The sequence below is a fragment of the Macrobrachium nipponense genome, chromosome 21 (genome assembly GCF_015104395.2).
Source record: "Macrobrachium nipponense isolate FS-2020 chromosome 21, ASM1510439v2, whole genome shotgun sequence".
NCBI lineage: Eukaryota > Metazoa > Arthropoda > Malacostraca > Decapoda > Palaemonidae > Macrobrachium > Macrobrachium nipponense.
This window is the reverse complement of record NC_087212.1, coordinates 46,134,727-46,152,001: the sequence shown is the minus strand read 5'-3', so window position 1 is coordinate 46,152,001 and position 17,275 is coordinate 46,134,727. Positions and strand designations below refer to the sequence as shown.

The following is a 17,275-nucleotide window of genomic DNA, read 5'->3' as shown; positions in this document are numbered from 1 at the left end:
CTATCTTCTCTCTCTCCTCTCTCTCTCTGCTTCTCTCTCCTCCTACTCCTCCTCTCTCTCTCTCTCTCATTTTGCAAATACTACAGTGTACATTTGCAAATTTACAGATTTTGCCATATGCTAAATATGAAATGGTTGAGATCTAGGTCTTGTTTCAGGAAGGACCCAAATTCTGACCCTATTTTACACATCCACAACAAAACTCAAATTATTATTTTGGTAGAAAACATCTTTAGCTTACAAAATAGCTGCTCATTTTTCCCAATTATTATCATCTTGGACCAAATAAAAACCAAAAAAATATATAATTCTATCAAATACAATATACCATACTCAAAACTAATTGAGTTACTAGTGAGGAAATGAATTATATCAAAACCTTTACTCACTCTCTTTCAAAAATTAAATGACACACTAAAGATCTGATCCCATATAAATGAGGCATAACAAACTTGTGACACTCTTCCATGATTACAGCCTTAACACAAATATTCATTCTAATGAGATTACAAATCTAGGAAAAGTCAGATCAGCTAATAGATAACAATGAGACATCAACCCATCATTAGATTTCACTTTCTTTTTATGAAATACAATCACAAACTAAAATGATTAAATTTAATTTTACACTATATTGCACAACTTGCAAGTACTACCAAAAAATATAATTTCCCAAGTGGTCGAAGCACATCTGCAAAAGGATATAAATTACATAAAGCTATAAAATCAATAAGAATTTTGTCCTGATATTTCAATTACATACTGATGATCAACTCTCATTAGCCAGCACATACATAATTATGTCTGAAGTTAAGGAACATGAACTATTACTGAAAATAAAAATATAGTAGTAACTTGTTCTTTCACATATAATAAATACCTACTATAAGGTAAATGCACATGTTTTGCTAAGCACCGAGCAAGTTCACTTCAAAAGTAAGAAAATTTCTATTAAAAGTACAGTAGTATGTATGAACTACACCTTCACTAGTCTTCAACTACAGGGCAATAAGCTCATTCCCAAGTAAAGTTTTGTAAAGCACTGGCTACTTACATTATTTGCATATTTCTTATAGTAGTACTCAAATACATCATTATTCTGTCTAAACCCTATACTTTATGGGGTAAAAGTCATTGCTTAGATGGTCTCATTTGTTTAAGAATCATCAATAAAACAGAGCATCTGGTGAATTAGCTGTAAATAAGATTTAGAGAATTAGCTGCCAACTGAATATCAATGAAGTTCCCAAATCATATAATGGCAATATTGCAATATTCCCCCCCCACCAAAAAAAAAAAAAAAACCTCTTTACTAGTCTTCCATACAATACAAAATCACAGAAGAGGGTACAATATACATTATGTATATTGATACCTTTTGTTTACTACAACTAGAATTTACAGTAGTACTGAAAGGCTGACAAGTTACAGATATATTTGAAGAATTTTACTTGTACATTTAAATAACAATAAATATAATGCCCATCCTTAGTTATCCCTGATATACAGTACAGTACCTATCCTTATTTATGGTAATTTACAAATGCTTATTACTGTGATAAAACTATGCTTTTGGATGACAAAAGAAAATAAAATTATTAAAACTGGCAGAGATCCTCAAAAGTCATATCATAGCGTTCCTTCTCAATCTTATAAACCTTACATGGTGAATCCAAAGACCTCTCAGAACCTTTAGTTTCCAGCCCAAACACAAAATCACTGGTTACGCACGAACCGTCACTTGTCAACCATAACTCTAGTGATGTTTGCTCAGGCTTGGCATTTGGTGATGCCTGTTCTTGATTCACTTTTGAGTTCACAGGGTTCTTTTTCAAAATGTTAATAAAGTGTCTTCTAGAGGAAACTAGACCTGGCTTTGCAACTTTGAACCTGCAAACTTTAGATTCAAGTCCTTCAGTCTTTGGAAATGAGTTTGATGGCACATCAATGACTGACTTTTTACTCGCTACAGGTTTATTAAAGCAACTATCTGGTTCAATGGTACATGAAATATCGAAGCCAGTACCACTTTTGGGAGTTGACAGCTCATCTATAGTATTTTTGCTTGATACATTTACCATTGATAAGGCTTGTTCATTAAGTTTGGATTTAACACTCTCATTGCACTGAGGACTGACAAAACTCAATTTCTTTGCTATCACTTTTGATGGCACATTACCTTTAATAGTATCTGGCTTAGTAGTAGCTGACATTTGTACTATTAACAAAGGGGGCTTGTAATGACCATCTTCATTTTCCACCATGAGAAACGGCACAGTTTTACTGCTTTTATGTAGATTATTTCTACTTTCAAATTGGGTTTGGGGAGGGATTTTATTTCCTTTGCACACAGTATTTTTATTTTGCACCTCAGCACATGAAATATTTTTGCTCTCCATTGGGGTACTTGGTAGCATTTTATTTTCTTCACAAAAATCATTATCAGTTTCTAGTTGGATACACACAAGGGATTTATTTTTTTCATAAGGATAATTTTGGTTTTCTCCCTGGGCACACTGTGGAGTTTTACTTTCTGTGCAGGTAGCATTTTCTCTTTCTAACTGCACGCACACTGGAAATTCACTTTCACTGCAAGGGTCAATTTTACTTTTTCCCAAGCTATCGGGTAGAGTTGAAGCTTTGTTTGTGGCACACAAAGAGGGAATTACATCACTATTAGAAAAAGAAGCTAATAACATCTCATTGGCAGTAAAAATCATGCTATCATGGTTTGTCTGAGAAGGTTCTTTTTCTACGGGAAAATTTTCACTCTTTACTTTATGACTTTCTACATGTGATGATAATTCCTTGCTTGTGCAAAATGACATATTGCAATCTTTGCAATCAAACAGCTTACAAATATGGTTTTCTTGTTCTATGCTAGTTCTAAAACCTAACCCACAATCTCTGCATGCTAAGAATATATCATGTTCTCGTTTCAAGTGATCCACAATTTTACCTGGATAAAGAAAATCTTCTTTACAGTACAAGCAAATATATGGTGCTTTGCCACTATGATTAACCACGTGAATCTTCAATTTCCAGCCCTTATTGAACTCCCTTGAGCAATAAACGCATTCATACCCACCTCCAACATTGTGATGTTGGTAATGCATTTTCAAACGTCCTTCATTACTGAAACTTCGACTGCATACAGTACACACTACTTTATTTGGCTGATGCATTATCCTTCTGTGCAGTCGAAGATCACATCTCCTGAAGAAAACTTCATTGCATTCTGAGCATTCACAGGCAATTTTACTGCCAGGCCTTCCTCTTCTGCGTACTACTGTCTTCTTCTCTTGGTGATTTAAAAGATGCTCGTCAAGAGCTTCTTTAGTGACAAAGACTTTGTCACACAAAGAGCAATTCTGTGTCATAATTCTAGAGTTCAGCTTTTTTGGCTATGTTCATACTGGACTCTCAGTATTGAAGCAGCACTTATTTCAACATAGTACTTGGTTTCACTGCTATTTCATTTCAGTTAATATAACCTGTAAAATAAAACTTTATTACTTCTAGAAGAACAGACAGTTCCAAATTTCCTTCAACTAGTGTAGTGTATTGTGTTTAACTGTGCTAGATCAAGGGAAATTGCATCATAAGTAGGCTACTCTGGAAACTACTATAATATACATGAAGGGCAGGGATCAACCAAAAATGACTTTTTTAAATAAAATAAGATTTTATATGTATATACTTTCCAAGTAATTATTACATTGCTATTAGCTCCTACTTTCATGGCAGCTTAAGTTTAAAATTCGAGGTAGTGCTCCGTTGTTTTGGTGTAGGTAACTGACCCTGCTCACTTTTGGGGAAGAATAGGTACAACACAGCTCAGGAGCTCAATTTGTTCATGTTCTATGTCCATTAGATGGGAGGTGGGAGAGCTCCGATCATGTAATTACTTGGTAAGTATTTTTAAAACCTTATTTTATTCAAAAAATGATATTGTAATGATACAATTAAGTTTGTTCATACTTACCTGGCAGATATATATATAGCTGTATTTTCCGAAGTCCGACAGAAATTAAAAAACTTACGACACACGTAGTGGGAGTCAGGTGGTTAGTACCCATTCCCGCCGCTGGGAGGCGGGTATCAGGAATCATTCCCATTTTCTATTCATAATTTTTTATTTCCACTGTCTCCTGAGGGGAGGTGGGTGGGTACTTAATATGATATTGTTATAATACAATAAAGTTTCATACATACTTACCTGGCAGATATATACGATTAGGGCCCACCCAGCCTCCCCGCAAGGAGACAGGTGGAAGAGAAAATATATGAGTAGAAAACGGGAATGGTTCCTAGTCCTGCCACCCAGGGCAGGCCGGTAGATCACCTGACCTACCTGTAGCGAGTGGCGCGAAATTTGAATTTCTGTCGGGGACGACGGAGTCTTAGCTATGTATATATCTGCCAGGTAAGTATGTATGAAACTTTATTGTATTATAACAATATCATTTTCATACAATCAACTTACCTGTCAGATATATACATAGCTGATTGGCACCCTTCGGTGGAGGGTAAGAGACAGCTACTACTAGAATAGACAGGTAAACAACATCTGTTGTAGGTATAAAATAAAAACCTTGGTTCCTACCTGATAGGTGGTAGACTTCGTGGGTGTTTTCCCCGTAGTCTGCATCACCTCAAGAAACTTTAGCGAGATATGTGATCTATGGCCAAGAATTCTTGTGGGTCTGCCGAAGGGGTCTTATCCACTTACTCGGCAGAGCCTGAAAGGACTTTGTCAATGGGTGCTGATCCACTTACATGACAACACACCTTATTAAGGAGCATACAACCAATCCCGACCACCTGATCCTAACCACCATGTTAGTATTAAAAATTGCTCAGAGTTATCCCCAACTCTTCGCAACAACCGTAACTCAAGCACAATGCACAAGCACACAATAATTTTCAAAAAAAATTTTATCTAATATAAGATATCACAAGAGTTCCTTACTAAACTGAAGTGACTGGCCGCTTGTGCGGCAACTGCACTTGTTCAGCAGAAAGTCTAGAACATATCTATTAGACTTAAGTAATAAAAAAAATCTTAAGGATTGTTGTAAGCTCCTGTACCCAGGATTGTGCCCGCAGACACAAAAGGACCTAATGAAAAACATTTTTCATAGGTCACACGCACGTCCTTCAAATAGTGAGCCGCAAACACAGAATTACATCTCCAATATGTCGCTTCCAAGATATTCTTCAGCGACATATTTCTCTGAAAAGAGAGAGACGTCGCCACTGCTCTCACTTCATGAGCTCTTACTCTCAGAAGTTTTAAAGAATCGTCCGTGCAAGCCTTATGAGCGTCCATAATTACGTTCCTGACAAAAAAGGCTAATGCATTCTTAGACATAGGTCTTGATGGATCCTTCACTGAGCACCACAGGCCTTGTCTAGAACCTCCCAACTGTTCCTTCTTCTTTAAGTAAAACTTTAAAGTCCTTACCGGGCAAAGAGACCTCTCCGGTTCCCTGCCGACGAGACCCGATAATCCTTTTATTTCGAAGTTTCTCGGCCAGGGGTTCGAAGGATTTTCATTCTTCGCCAAGAATAATTCCTTGAAGGAACAGATGGCTGAATCTACATTGAACCCGACTTTGTCACTAAGGGCGTGCAGTTCGCTAACCCTTTTTGCCGTCGCCAGTGACAAAAGGAATAAACATTTTCTTGTTATATCACGAAACGAGGCCAAATGTAGGGGTTCAAATCTCTCTGAAGTCAAGAACTTCAGTACTACGTCTAGATTCCAGTTAGGGGGAGAAGTCATTATAGACTTCTAGGTCTCAAATGACCTAATCAGATCATGCAGATCCTTATTGTTTCCCAAATCTAGCCTCTATTCCTAAAGAACGGCCGATAGCATACTCCTATAGCCCTTTATCGTGGCTACGGAGAGGTGCGACTCTTCCCTCAGAAATAACAGAAAAATCAGCTATTTCTGCTACAGAGGTACTGGAGGAGGACAACTTCTTTGTTGACTTACACCACCTTCTAAAAACTTCCCACTTGGATTGATAAACCCGGATAGTGGAAGTTCTCCGGGCTCTAGCGATCGAGCTTGCTGCTTTACTAGAAAAGCCTCTCGCTCTGACAAGTCTTTCGATAGTCGAAAGGCAGTCAGAGCGAGAGCGGGGGGGGAGGTTTTGATGAAACCTCTCGAAGTGTGGTTGTCTGAGAAGATCCCTCCTTTGTGGAAGGGATCTGGGGAAGTCTACTATCCACTACCAGTACCTCTGGAAACCATTCTTGAGCTGGCCAAAAGGGGGCTATCAGGGTCATTCTTGTCCCCTTTGAAGTCACAAACTTCCTGAGTACTTGCCCCAGAATCTTGAATGGGGGAAATGCGTAAACGTCTACCTGAGACCAATCTAGTAGGAAGGCGTCTACTGCTAGAGCTCTGGGATCTTCTACCACTGAACAGAAGACTTCCAGTCTCCTCGAGAGGAACGGGGCGTGGCAAAGAGGTCGACATGAGGAGTTCCCCAAAGAGACCAGAGCTTGAGGCAAACTTCTGAGTGGAGGGTTCCAAACTCGGTATGAAGGACCTGGTTCCTCCTGCTCAGCCTGTCCGCTCGTACGTTCCTTACTCCCTGAACGAACCTCGTCAAGAGAGAGATGTTCCTCTGGGATGTCCACAACAGAAGTTCTCTCGTGAGTTCGTAAAGGGCATACGAGTGAGTACCTCCTTGCTTCCGAAGTATGCCAGAGCGGTTGTATTGTCCGCATTTACTTGAACTATTTTGTTGCAAACTAACGGTCGAAGCTCTTTAGAGCTAGGTGTACAGCTAGCAGTTCTTTGCAGTTTATGTGCCAGGACACTTGAAGAGCATTCCAAGTGCCTGACACTTCCTCTTTCCCAAAGTTGCTCCCCAACCTTTTTCCGACGCGTCGGAAAACAATACAAGGTTTGGGCTCTGTATTTCCAGGGAAGTACCTTTGTTTTCCCTCAGTGGGAGTAACCACCATTCTAGATGACGTTTTATCAGATCTGGAATGGGAAAAAGTCCGAGAGTAGTCCTGTCTTCATGTTCCACGAACTTCTGAGGAAGAACTGAAGAGGACGGAGATGAAGTCTTCCTAGGTGAAAGAACTGTTCGAGCGAGGAAAGGGTCCCTAACAGGCTCAACCATTCCCTCGCCGAAGTCCGTTCCTTCCTTAGGAAGAGAGAGACTTTTTCTAAACCTCTCGCTAGTCTCTCTTGAGAAGGAAATACTCGAAAACCCCGAGAATCCATCCGAATCCCCAGATAGGGACCAAGTTCTGGCTGGGGATCAGTTGGGACTTCTCGAGGTTCACGAGTAGTAATCCTAAAGTCTTTAAAAGGTTTAGTGTCACATTCAGGTCCTCCAAACACTGTTCCTCTGACTTTGCTCTGATAAGCCAGTCGTCTAGATAAAGAGATATACTGATTCCTTTCAGATGAAGCCATCTCACCACATTTTCAAAAGGTTCGTGAAAACCTGAGGCGCCGTCGACAGGCCGAAGCACAGGGCTCTGAATTGGAAGATCCTTCCCCCCGTCATGAAACGGAGGTACGTTCTTCGACGAAGGATGGATCGGGACGTGAAAATATGCGTCCTGGAGATCCAGAGACACCATCCAATCCCCTTGGCGAAGAGCTGCCAGGACTGAAGCAGAGGTTTCCATGGAGAACTTCTGTTTTTGAACAAACTTGTTCAGAGCGCTGACGTCCAGAACTGGTCTCCATCCCCCCGAGGCTTTCGCAACCAAGAAAAGACGATTGTAAAACCCCGGGGAGCTTTGATCCAGCACAAGTTCTATAGCTCTCTTGTCCCACATCTGATCCACCATTTGTTGAAGAGTATCTTTCAACACAGGGTCCTTGTAATTGGCGGACAATTCCCTCGGAGTTGACGTCAGGGGAGGATTGTCCAGGAAAGGAATGAGATATCCCTTCTGAAGAAACCGACATCGACCAAGGATCTGTGTCGATGCGAGTCCAGGCTTCCGCAAATCCCCGGAGCCTGGCACCTACTGGTGTTTGGAGGAGCGCCACTTCACTTTCCCCTTTTAAAGGGGCGGAACGAGGCTCGACCTCTCTTCTCGGTCGTTTTCCTTTTTAGCGGTAACTCTAGTTGGAGGGCCGCCTCGAAAGGGCCGAACAGGAGTAGACGTCACTTTCTTTTCTCCCATCATTACTGGTCTCTTCTTCCTGGACGATTGCAGGAGAAGATCTTGAGTCGCTTTCTCCGTCAGCGATCGTGAAATATCCTTCACCAACTGTGACGGGAACAGAAAATCAGACCTAGGGGCGAATAACAAAGCTGCTCTTTGTGAGTGTGATACTGCTTTCGTCAAGAAAGCGCTAAACACAGATCTCTTCTTCAAGAGACCTGCTCCAAACCCAAGGAAGAAACTTCCCCTGAGCCGTCTTGCACCGCCTTGTCAATACATGACAGAATTGCTAGGAGTACATCCGGTTCTAGCCCTTCAGGGGCATGAGCCTTCTTGGACATCACCCCAAGGGACCAATCTAGGAAGTTAAAGACTTCTAGAATGTGAAAAAGTCCCTTGAGGAGATGATCCAACTCTGAAAGGCCCCAAGTAATCTTAGCGTGTGAAGGCTATGTCTCCTGGATGCGTCTACCAGACTGGAAAAGTCAGCTTCAGCTGGAAAGCAGGGAGAGTGAGACCCATATTCTCCCCAGTCTGGTACCAAATCCCTCTCTTGCCGGTCAGTCTAGGGGGAGGCATGCAAAAGACTGTCCTTACTAGCTCCTTCTTAGTAAGCATCCAGTTATCCAGCGATTGCAGAGCTCTCTTCATAGAAATCGTCGGTCTCATCTTCACGAAAGCCGACGATTTCGGAGTCTTCGAGCATGAAAACAGAGAACGAGGCGAAGGAGGAGCGGCAGGGATCAATGTCTCCGTATTCCTGGAGAAGGAGAGCTGTCAAGACTTTGTAGTTCGACAGTCCTTCCTTACTGTGAGACTCGTCCTCTGATTCCTCTTCCATAATAGGATCAGTAGGAGAGACCACTTCTCGTTCCGGGTCTTCTTGTCCAACAATTCTCTCTACTGGGGACAAACTCCTAATAGGAGAGGGGCTAAGAGAGTGTAAAGAGCTCCTATGCTTGACTGGCTCTTCGTACTTGGCTGGCGCCTCGCGCCTGGCTGGCGCCTCGCGCCTGGCTGGCGCTCTGCGCGCTTGGCTGGCGTCTCGCGCCTGGCTGACTCCTCGCGCTTGGCTGGCGCCTCGCGCCTGGCAAGATCCTTGCGCTTGGCTGGCGTCTCGCGCCTGACTGACTCTTCGCGCTTGGCTGGCGCCTCGCGCCTGACTGGTGCCTCGCGCCTCTGAAAAGTCTCGCGCCTGACTGACATCTCGTGCCTTGTTGAAGACTCGCGTCTTCCTGAAGTCCTTCCTTGCGTGACAGATGTTCTTCTTGAGCCTCACGCTTGGATGAATGCTCACGCCTGTTTGTTACTCCGCGCTCGGCTGAAGCTACTGATCTGGCAGACGTATCCCATCTGGAAGAATCCTCTTGTCTGTAATGCGTTTCTCGCTTGTCTGACTCTCTCTTAGAGGACGCTTCTCGTCTGTAGGACGCCTCGCGCTTGGCTGTTGCTACGCGCTTGTCTGGCGGATCCAGATCTTCCCACGAGTCTCTATCTGAGATCTCAAAAGACTCACGTCTCACAGGAGCCTCACTCCTGGTGGGAGAAGGAAGACGAGTCTTCTTGACCGGCAGTCTGACGTCTTTCTTACGAGGAGGATCCTTCGAAGGACTCCTACTACGGGCGGAAAGCTGTTCCTGAACCGCAAATGATCCTTTTGGACGCTTCTCCTGCGTCTTCTTGAACGGGAGAGGTAGACCTCGAAGGCGTGTTGTCCCCATCATGGGACGGCGAAACCCTCTTCGCCTTCTTGATAGAAGGAGGTTCTTCTTCCGAAAACGCGTTCTGGGCTTGAATCCAAACCAGGATCTCTCCAGTGCCTTTTCAGGGGCCTGGACAAGTCTGAATCCTTCCACCCTCGTTTAGAGGAGAGGGAGAAGCGGACGAAGAGAAGCACTCTCTGAGGACGCTTTTTCGATAGCGGTCCTGAGCAGGCTGGTCTATACACAGCACCTGCTGAAGGGACGCCTGACCGGGGGGAATTCTCCACAACCTCCGTACGGCTTTCGACTTTCCTTCTCCTCTGGGCTTGGGAGCTTGGAAGAGGTCTAGGCCTGGGAGCGTCGCAGAGACGGTCAGACGCCCCCTCCACAACACTGGGGACACTCACTTCACTAAAGTCACTTTCACCATCCTTACCTTTTATGGCAGCCATTTCGGATTTCATCCTGTGAAGCGTAGCCTTCAGTTCAGCAATTTCCGAAGCTGAATCTGAATGTACGGCCAGTGAGGGTCCTGATACAGAATCATAATTAAGAGAAGAGTTAGAATTATCCAAAGGCTCAATAGGCCTTGTACAACTACCCGCCATCTTAGATGCAGCCCTTCTGACTCTATCCCTTTTCTAACTTCTTCGAAGTAAGAAGTTAGGAGTGCGTTCCATTACCTCAACATTCAACCTTTCACACTCATGACAGGTGTTAGAAATAGAACAATCAAAACCCCTACATTTCGCGACATACAGTGTGAGGATCAACCGAAGCTTTCGGTATCCTCACCTTGCAGCCTACATTCACACACATTCTCACACAAACACTTGAATCAGACATTCTGAAGAAAAATAAAAAAGCAAGTCCAAATCCAGTCCACAGTAGCGAATGCCAAAACAACGATCCAGGTACGTCACCAAAAGTCCACAAAAAGATGATCAATTGCTTAGAAAAGCGAATTCCAGTCAAGAGGAGGCAGCAACGATGTTGATACCACCGGCGACAGAAAATATATGAGTAGAAAACGGGAATGGTTCCTAGTCCTGCCACCCAGGGCAGGCCGGTAGATCACCTGACCTACTGTAGCGAGTGGCGCGAAATTTGAATTTCTGTCGGGGACGACGGAGTCTTAGCTATGTATATATCTGACAGGTAAGTTGATTGTATGAAATATATATATCTGCCAGGTAAGTATGAACAAACTTAATTGTATCATTACAATATCATTTTGTTCATGAAACTTACCTGTCAGATATATATATAGCTGAATCCCACCTTTGGTGGTGGGAGTAGACAGAATAGAAGATTTTAGGAAACATATATATGCAGATAAATGATATCTTGATTCCTTACCTGTTAGCATAGCTGACTTCGTGGTTACTGCCGCGTAAGTCTGCTGTTGCTACTAGAGTTGCCAGCGAGGTAGAGACCTATATAGGCTGGTGCAACTCAAAATGATCTGTCAACGGGGGCGTGACCACGATGTGACTACACCTTGACCATACAATGAGGGCAACGAAGTAAAAAACCACCTGGCCTAGTCTACCAAAGGTATAACCACTAAACTAGACTAAAGAAGGGAGATCCGCCTCGGGCGGTCAACCCTACAACCAAAAAACACACACAATTAAAAGCTCACCTAACCACTAAAGGAAAGGATGAGTGCTACCTCCTGCCCCCAAAACAGTGTCTGCAGCGACGTATGGTCCAAGCGACGAGCAATGTTCGTATGTCGCTTTCACCTCCCGCAGGTAGTGTGAAGCGAACACCGAGTTGCTCCGCCAATATGTGGCACTCAAAATGTCACTGAGTGCCATATTTCTGTGAAAGGCTATCGAGGTCGAAATAGCCCTCACCTCGTGGGCATTCACTTTAAAAGCTTCATGTCACTATCACTACATGTGGAATGAGCTTCCTTAATGGTGTCTCTCAAGAAGAAAGAAAGCGCGTTCTTTGACATGGGAAGATCGGGCTTCTTAACCGAGCACCACAAGTTGCCCGAAGGTCCTCTACAGTCCTTCGTTCTGTCTAAATAGAATTTGAGAGCCCTGACAGGGCACAGGACTCTCTCTGGCTCATTACCCACGATCTCTGTCAAAATGATATTGTTATGATACAATAAAGTTTCATACATACTTACCTGGCAGATATATACATAGCTAAGACTCCGTCGTCCCCGACAGAAATTCAAATTTCGCGGCACACGCTGCAGGTAGGTCAGGTGATCTACCGTCCTGCCCTGGGTGGCAGGATTAGGAACCATTCCTGTTTTCTATCATATTTTTTCTCTTCCACCTGTCTCCTTGCGGGGAGGCTGGGTGGGCCCTAATCGTATATATCTGCCAGGTAAGTATGTATGAAACTTTATTGTATCATAACAATATCATTTTCATACAATCAACTTACCTGTCAGATATATACATAGCTGATTGGCACCCTTCGGTGGAGTGGTAAGAGAACAGTATACTATAAGGAATAGACAGGTAAACAACATATGTTGTAGGTATAAATAAAAACCTTGGTTCCTACCTGATAGGTGGTAGACTTCGTGGGTGTTTGCCCAGTAGTCTGCATCACCTCAAGAAACTTTAGCGAGATATGTGATCTATGGCCAGAGTTTCTTGTGGTCTGCCGAAGGGGTCTTATCCACTTACTTGGCGAGCCTGAAAGGACTTTGTCAATGGGTGCGATCCACTTGTATGGACAAATCACCTTATGAAGGAGCGCAACACCGATCCCGATCACCTGATCCTAACCACGAGGGTTCGCGCTCAATTGGAAAGAGTTATCCCCACACTCCTTTCAAAAAACCCCCAATAATTTCACAAGTTAAAAAACTTTAACTCAAAGTTAAGGATCAGTGTCGGCTCCTTATCCCAGTAACGTATCCGCAAAAAAGCTATAAACAAAACCAAAAGAGAGGATCTTCTCGTAGGTTAACTTGACATCCTTTGTGTAATGAGAAGTCAACACAGAGTTGCCTCTACCGTACAACACAGCTAATATGTCTTATATGACATATTGTTATGTAAAGAACAAGAAAACTTGCAAAGCGCGCACTTCCTGCGCTTTTAATTCTCAGCTGTTTGAAGGTAATCAAGTCACTAATGAAGTGCTTAGGAGATCTCCATGTTTCAAAGAAGACCAGGGCTTTCTTGAAATGGATCTCACCCGACTGAAGCCTGAAGCCTGGCAGGAACCTCGCGCCTGGCTGGTGCTTCGCTCTTGGTTGGCGCCTAGCGCTTGTCTGGTACCTTTCGCTTGACTGGCGCCTCGCAATCTGGATGACGCTTCACGTTCTTAGCTGGAGATTCGCGCCTAGAGCCTGGCTTGGCGCCTGGTAGCTGGCGCCTGGCTGGCGCCTGGCTGGCGCCTGGCTGGCGCTTTGTGCCTGGCTGGCGTCTGAGCTCCCGGTTGGAGTGGCGCCTTGCGCCATGCCTGGCCGGAGCTTCGCGGCTGGCTGGCACCTCGCGCCTGGCTGGCGTCTCGCGCCAGGTTGGCGCTTTGTGCCTGCCTGGCGCCTCGCGCCTGGCTGGCGTCTCGCGCCAGGTTGGCGCTTTGTGCCGCCTGGCGCCCTTGCGCCTGCCTTGGAGCTTCGCGCCTGGCTGGCGCCTGGCTGGCGCCTGGCGGCGTCTCGCGCCCGGGTTGGAGTGGCGCCTTGCCCTCGCCTCCTGGACTTCGCCGCTGGCTGGTACCTCGCGCCTGCTGGCGCCTCGCTCCTGCTGGCGCCTCGCACCTGCCTGGGTGGTCTCCTCCCCACATTGCCGGAGCTTCGAGCTTGGTATAGTCTCGAGGATGTCTGGCAATGTCCACATCGGACACTCTTATCTGTCCTATATGTTCGCATCTAGCGCATCTGTGTCAGGTTGTAGGCCCGGTCTTTCTCCTCATCAGACAATGAACAGTGTTGCTTGGGGCTGTTTCTGCAGGTTTCTTCTTCCTTACTGACTGTGTCAGAAGGTCTTGAGTCGCCTTCTCAGTTAATGAACGAGAAATGTCCTTCACTACTGAGAAGGGAACAAAAAGTCAGACAAAGGCGAGTACAGAAGCGCTGCCCTCTGAGCGTGGGAGACCGCTTTGGTTAAAAAGACACTATATACTGTCCTCTTTTTAATAAGACCTGCTCCAAACAAGAGGAGATCTCAACCGAGCCATCCTGAACCGCTTTGTCTATACAAGACAAAATACACAGAAGGACTTCTGGTCGAGTCCTTCAGAATCATGGGCTTTCTTGGACATCACCCCAAGGGACCAATCTAAGAAGTTGAAAACTTCCAATACATGAAAGAGTCCCTAGAGGAGATGGTCCCAGTTCTGAAATGCCCCAAGTTTATACGGGCAGAGTTCAAAACCTTGTCTACGTGAAGCGTCAACTAAGGTCGAAAAGTCCGCTTCTGACGTAGACGGAAGAGAAATACCCATATTCTCTCCCGTCTGATATCAAATGCCTCTTTTACCAGCTAGTCTCGCTGGAGGCATGCAGAAGACCGTTCTAACTAACTCCTTCTTCAACTTTTCTAAAGGAAGCGTAACTATTCTTTCCTTACATCGTCAAGAAGGAAGTTAGCTCAATCAATTCTAACATTTACTACACGTTATTATGAATAAATATTAAAACCTTTTCCTTCTTGCAAACTATGTGATTGTCTACCGAAAAGTTCGGTAGTTACAAGTAAACAATTCTTCGAAATTTTCGAAGCCAAAGTTATCAAAACAAATTAATATGCGTATGCCGAACCAAAGATCCAGTACTTCCCTGCAAAAGATAGCCAGAAGATCGATGGCGATGAAATCCAAAAATCAAGTCAGGGAGGAAACTGCAAACGTTGTTTACATTCCAAGCGACAGAAAAAATATGATAGAAAACAGGAATGGTTCCTAATCCTGCCACCCAGGGCAGGACGGTAGATCACCTGACCTACCTGCAGCGTGTGCCGCGAAATTTGAATTTCTGTCGGGGGGGGGACGACGGAGTCTTAGCTATGTATATATCTGACAGGTAAGTTGATTGTATGAAACCTTGATTTCAAATGTCTTGGGCCGGAAGGTGGAACGGGTTTTGTGACTTTGCTAAGAACATATGGGCTTAAAGAACAAACAGCATCAGAGTTCTTAAACCCAACATGCTTGCTTATAGCCTGGATTCTCACTAACTCTCTTCGCCGTCGCCAGAGCAGTTAGAACAAGTGTCCTTCCTTGTAAGGTTTCTCCAACCCCCCCCCCCAAGCGAAGCTAAGTTGAGAGGTTCAAAATTACTGGACATCAAAAACTTTAGAACAATGTCTAAGTTCCAAGAAGGGACTCTTGGTTGAGGTACTTCGAAGTCTCGAAAGACTTCAGAAGATCATGAAGGTCTCTGTTGTTGGCTAAGTCCAGTCCTCTATGCCTAAAAGACTACAGAAAGCACACTTCTGTAGCCATTTTATATCGTAGGCACCGCTAAGCGAACTTCATTTCTCAAGTAGAGAAGGAAGTCTGTGATCTGGCTCACAGAGGTAGAGGTGGAGGAAATGTCTTTCTTCCTGCACCAGCTCCGGAACAGCCCACTTGGATTGGTATACGGCAATAGAAGAAGGCCTTCTTGCCGTTGCGATTGTTTTCGCCACAGGTTTCTTGAAAAACCCCTCGCTCTGGCCAACTTCTGGATAGTCTGAACGCAGTCAGACTCAGAGCGGGGAGGTTTTTTGTGATACCTCTCGAAGTGGGGGCGTGTTTGAGTAGATCTATCCTTGGAGGCAGAGTCCTCGGAAAGTCTACTAGAAAGGACATGACCTCTGTGAACCAGTCGGTCGCATGGCCAGAAGGGGGCGATGAGAGTCATCCTCGTTCCCTCTGATGCCGCGAATTTCATTATTACTTCCCCTAGGACCTTGAACGGGGGAAAGGCATATACCGTCTAGTCCCGTCCAGTCCCAAAGAAGGGCGTCTACTGCTACTGCTCCTGGGTCTAGAAACTGGTGAGGCAGTACAGCGGGAGTCTCGTTGTTCTGGAAGTTGCGAAGATGTCTACGAGAGGCATCCCCATAACTTCCACAACCTCTGGCAGACTTCCTGATGTAGGGTCCACTCCGTCGGCAGAAGTTGACCTTGTCGACTGAGCAGATCTGCACGGACGTTTTCTACCCCTGATATGAATCTCGTCAGGATAAGAGACGTCGTGTGCCTTCGCCCATAACAGGATCCCTCCTTTGCAAGGAAGAACAGGGATCGAGAGTGGGTTTCCTGCCTCTTGAGGTATGCCAGGGCTGTGGTGTTGTCCCGAGTTGATCTGCACCACATTGCCGGAGGACTTCGTTCTGAAAGAACTGGAGTGCCAGATGAACTGCTGCCAGCTCCTTGAGGTTTATGTGCCAGGACACCTGTTTCCCCTCTCCAGGTGCCTGACACTTCCTCCCCCCCCAGTGTTGCTCCCCACCCCGTGGATGACGCGTCGGAAAACAACACTAGGTCGGGGTTCTGAAGCTTGAGGGAAGACCCTCTGCGAGCTTCAAAGGGTCGGTCCACCATCTTAGATGTTCCTTTACCTCTTCTGATAACACCAGAATCGAATCCAAAGTGTTTTGGTGCTTCCAATTGTCGGCAAGGAAGAATTGAAGAGGTCTGAGGTGCAACCTCCCTAGGGAAACAAACTTCTCCAGTGAGGAAATGGTCCCCAGCAGACTCATCCATTCCCTCACCGAGCATGATTCCTTCCCCAGAAAGGTTGACACTTTGCTTAGGCAATCTAGTTGTCGCCCCTGGGACGGAAAAGCCCGAAAAGCCACTGAGTCCATCTGAATCCCCAGATAGACTAAAGACTGAGAAGGGGTCAGATGTGACTTTTCGAGGTTCACCAGAAGCCCCAGGGACTTCGTTAACGACAAAGTGTGTGTGAAGGTCCTCCAGACACCGGTCTTTCGAGGAGGCTCGTACGAGCCAGTCGTCCAGGTAGAGAGAGATCCTGACATTGGAAAGATGAAGCCACCTCGCAATGTTCTTCATCAGTAGGGTGAATACCATGGGAGCAGTGCTGAGTCCGAAGCAGAGAGCCCTGAATTGAAAACACTTTTCCTTTCAGGACAAACCGCAGGTATTCCTGGACTGGGGGTGGATGGGGATGTGGAAATACGCGTCCTGGAGATCTAGTGAAAGCCATCCCAATCCCCCGGTCTTAAGGCTCCCATCACTGACTGAGGTGTCTCCATCTTGAACCTCTGCTTGATGACAAGAGGTTCAGGTTGCTGACATCGAGTACCGGCGGTCGCCATTCCCCCGACTGCTTTGGCACCAGGAACAGTCTGTTGTAAAATCCGGGGGAATTCAAGTCGGAGACCTGTTCTACGGCGTGTTTCCCGATCATCTGATCTAACAGATCGTAAAGCACTTGTTGCTTTTCTCCCCTGATAGGAAGAGACATGTCCCTGGGTGTC

The 17,275-nt window shown here is 45.1% G+C and overlaps 1 protein-coding gene across 2 annotated transcripts in view; it reads right to left on the bottom strand.

Moving 5' to 3' along the window:
* Positions 1-423: 423 nt before the first annotated feature.
* Positions 424-17,275, bottom strand: part of LOC135198005 (zinc finger protein 85-like) — a 50,279-nt gene continuing 33,427 nt past the window's right edge. For both annotated transcript variants that reach the window (XM_064225339.1, XM_064225340.1), the window contains one exon: positions 424-3,494. In XM_064225339.1, the coding sequence (XP_064081409.1) occupies positions 1,599-3,380 (1,782 nt within the window). In that variant the 5' untranslated portion in view covers positions 3,381-3,494 and the 3' untranslated portion in view covers positions 424-1,598. The remainder of the gene's footprint in view (positions 3,495-17,275) is intronic.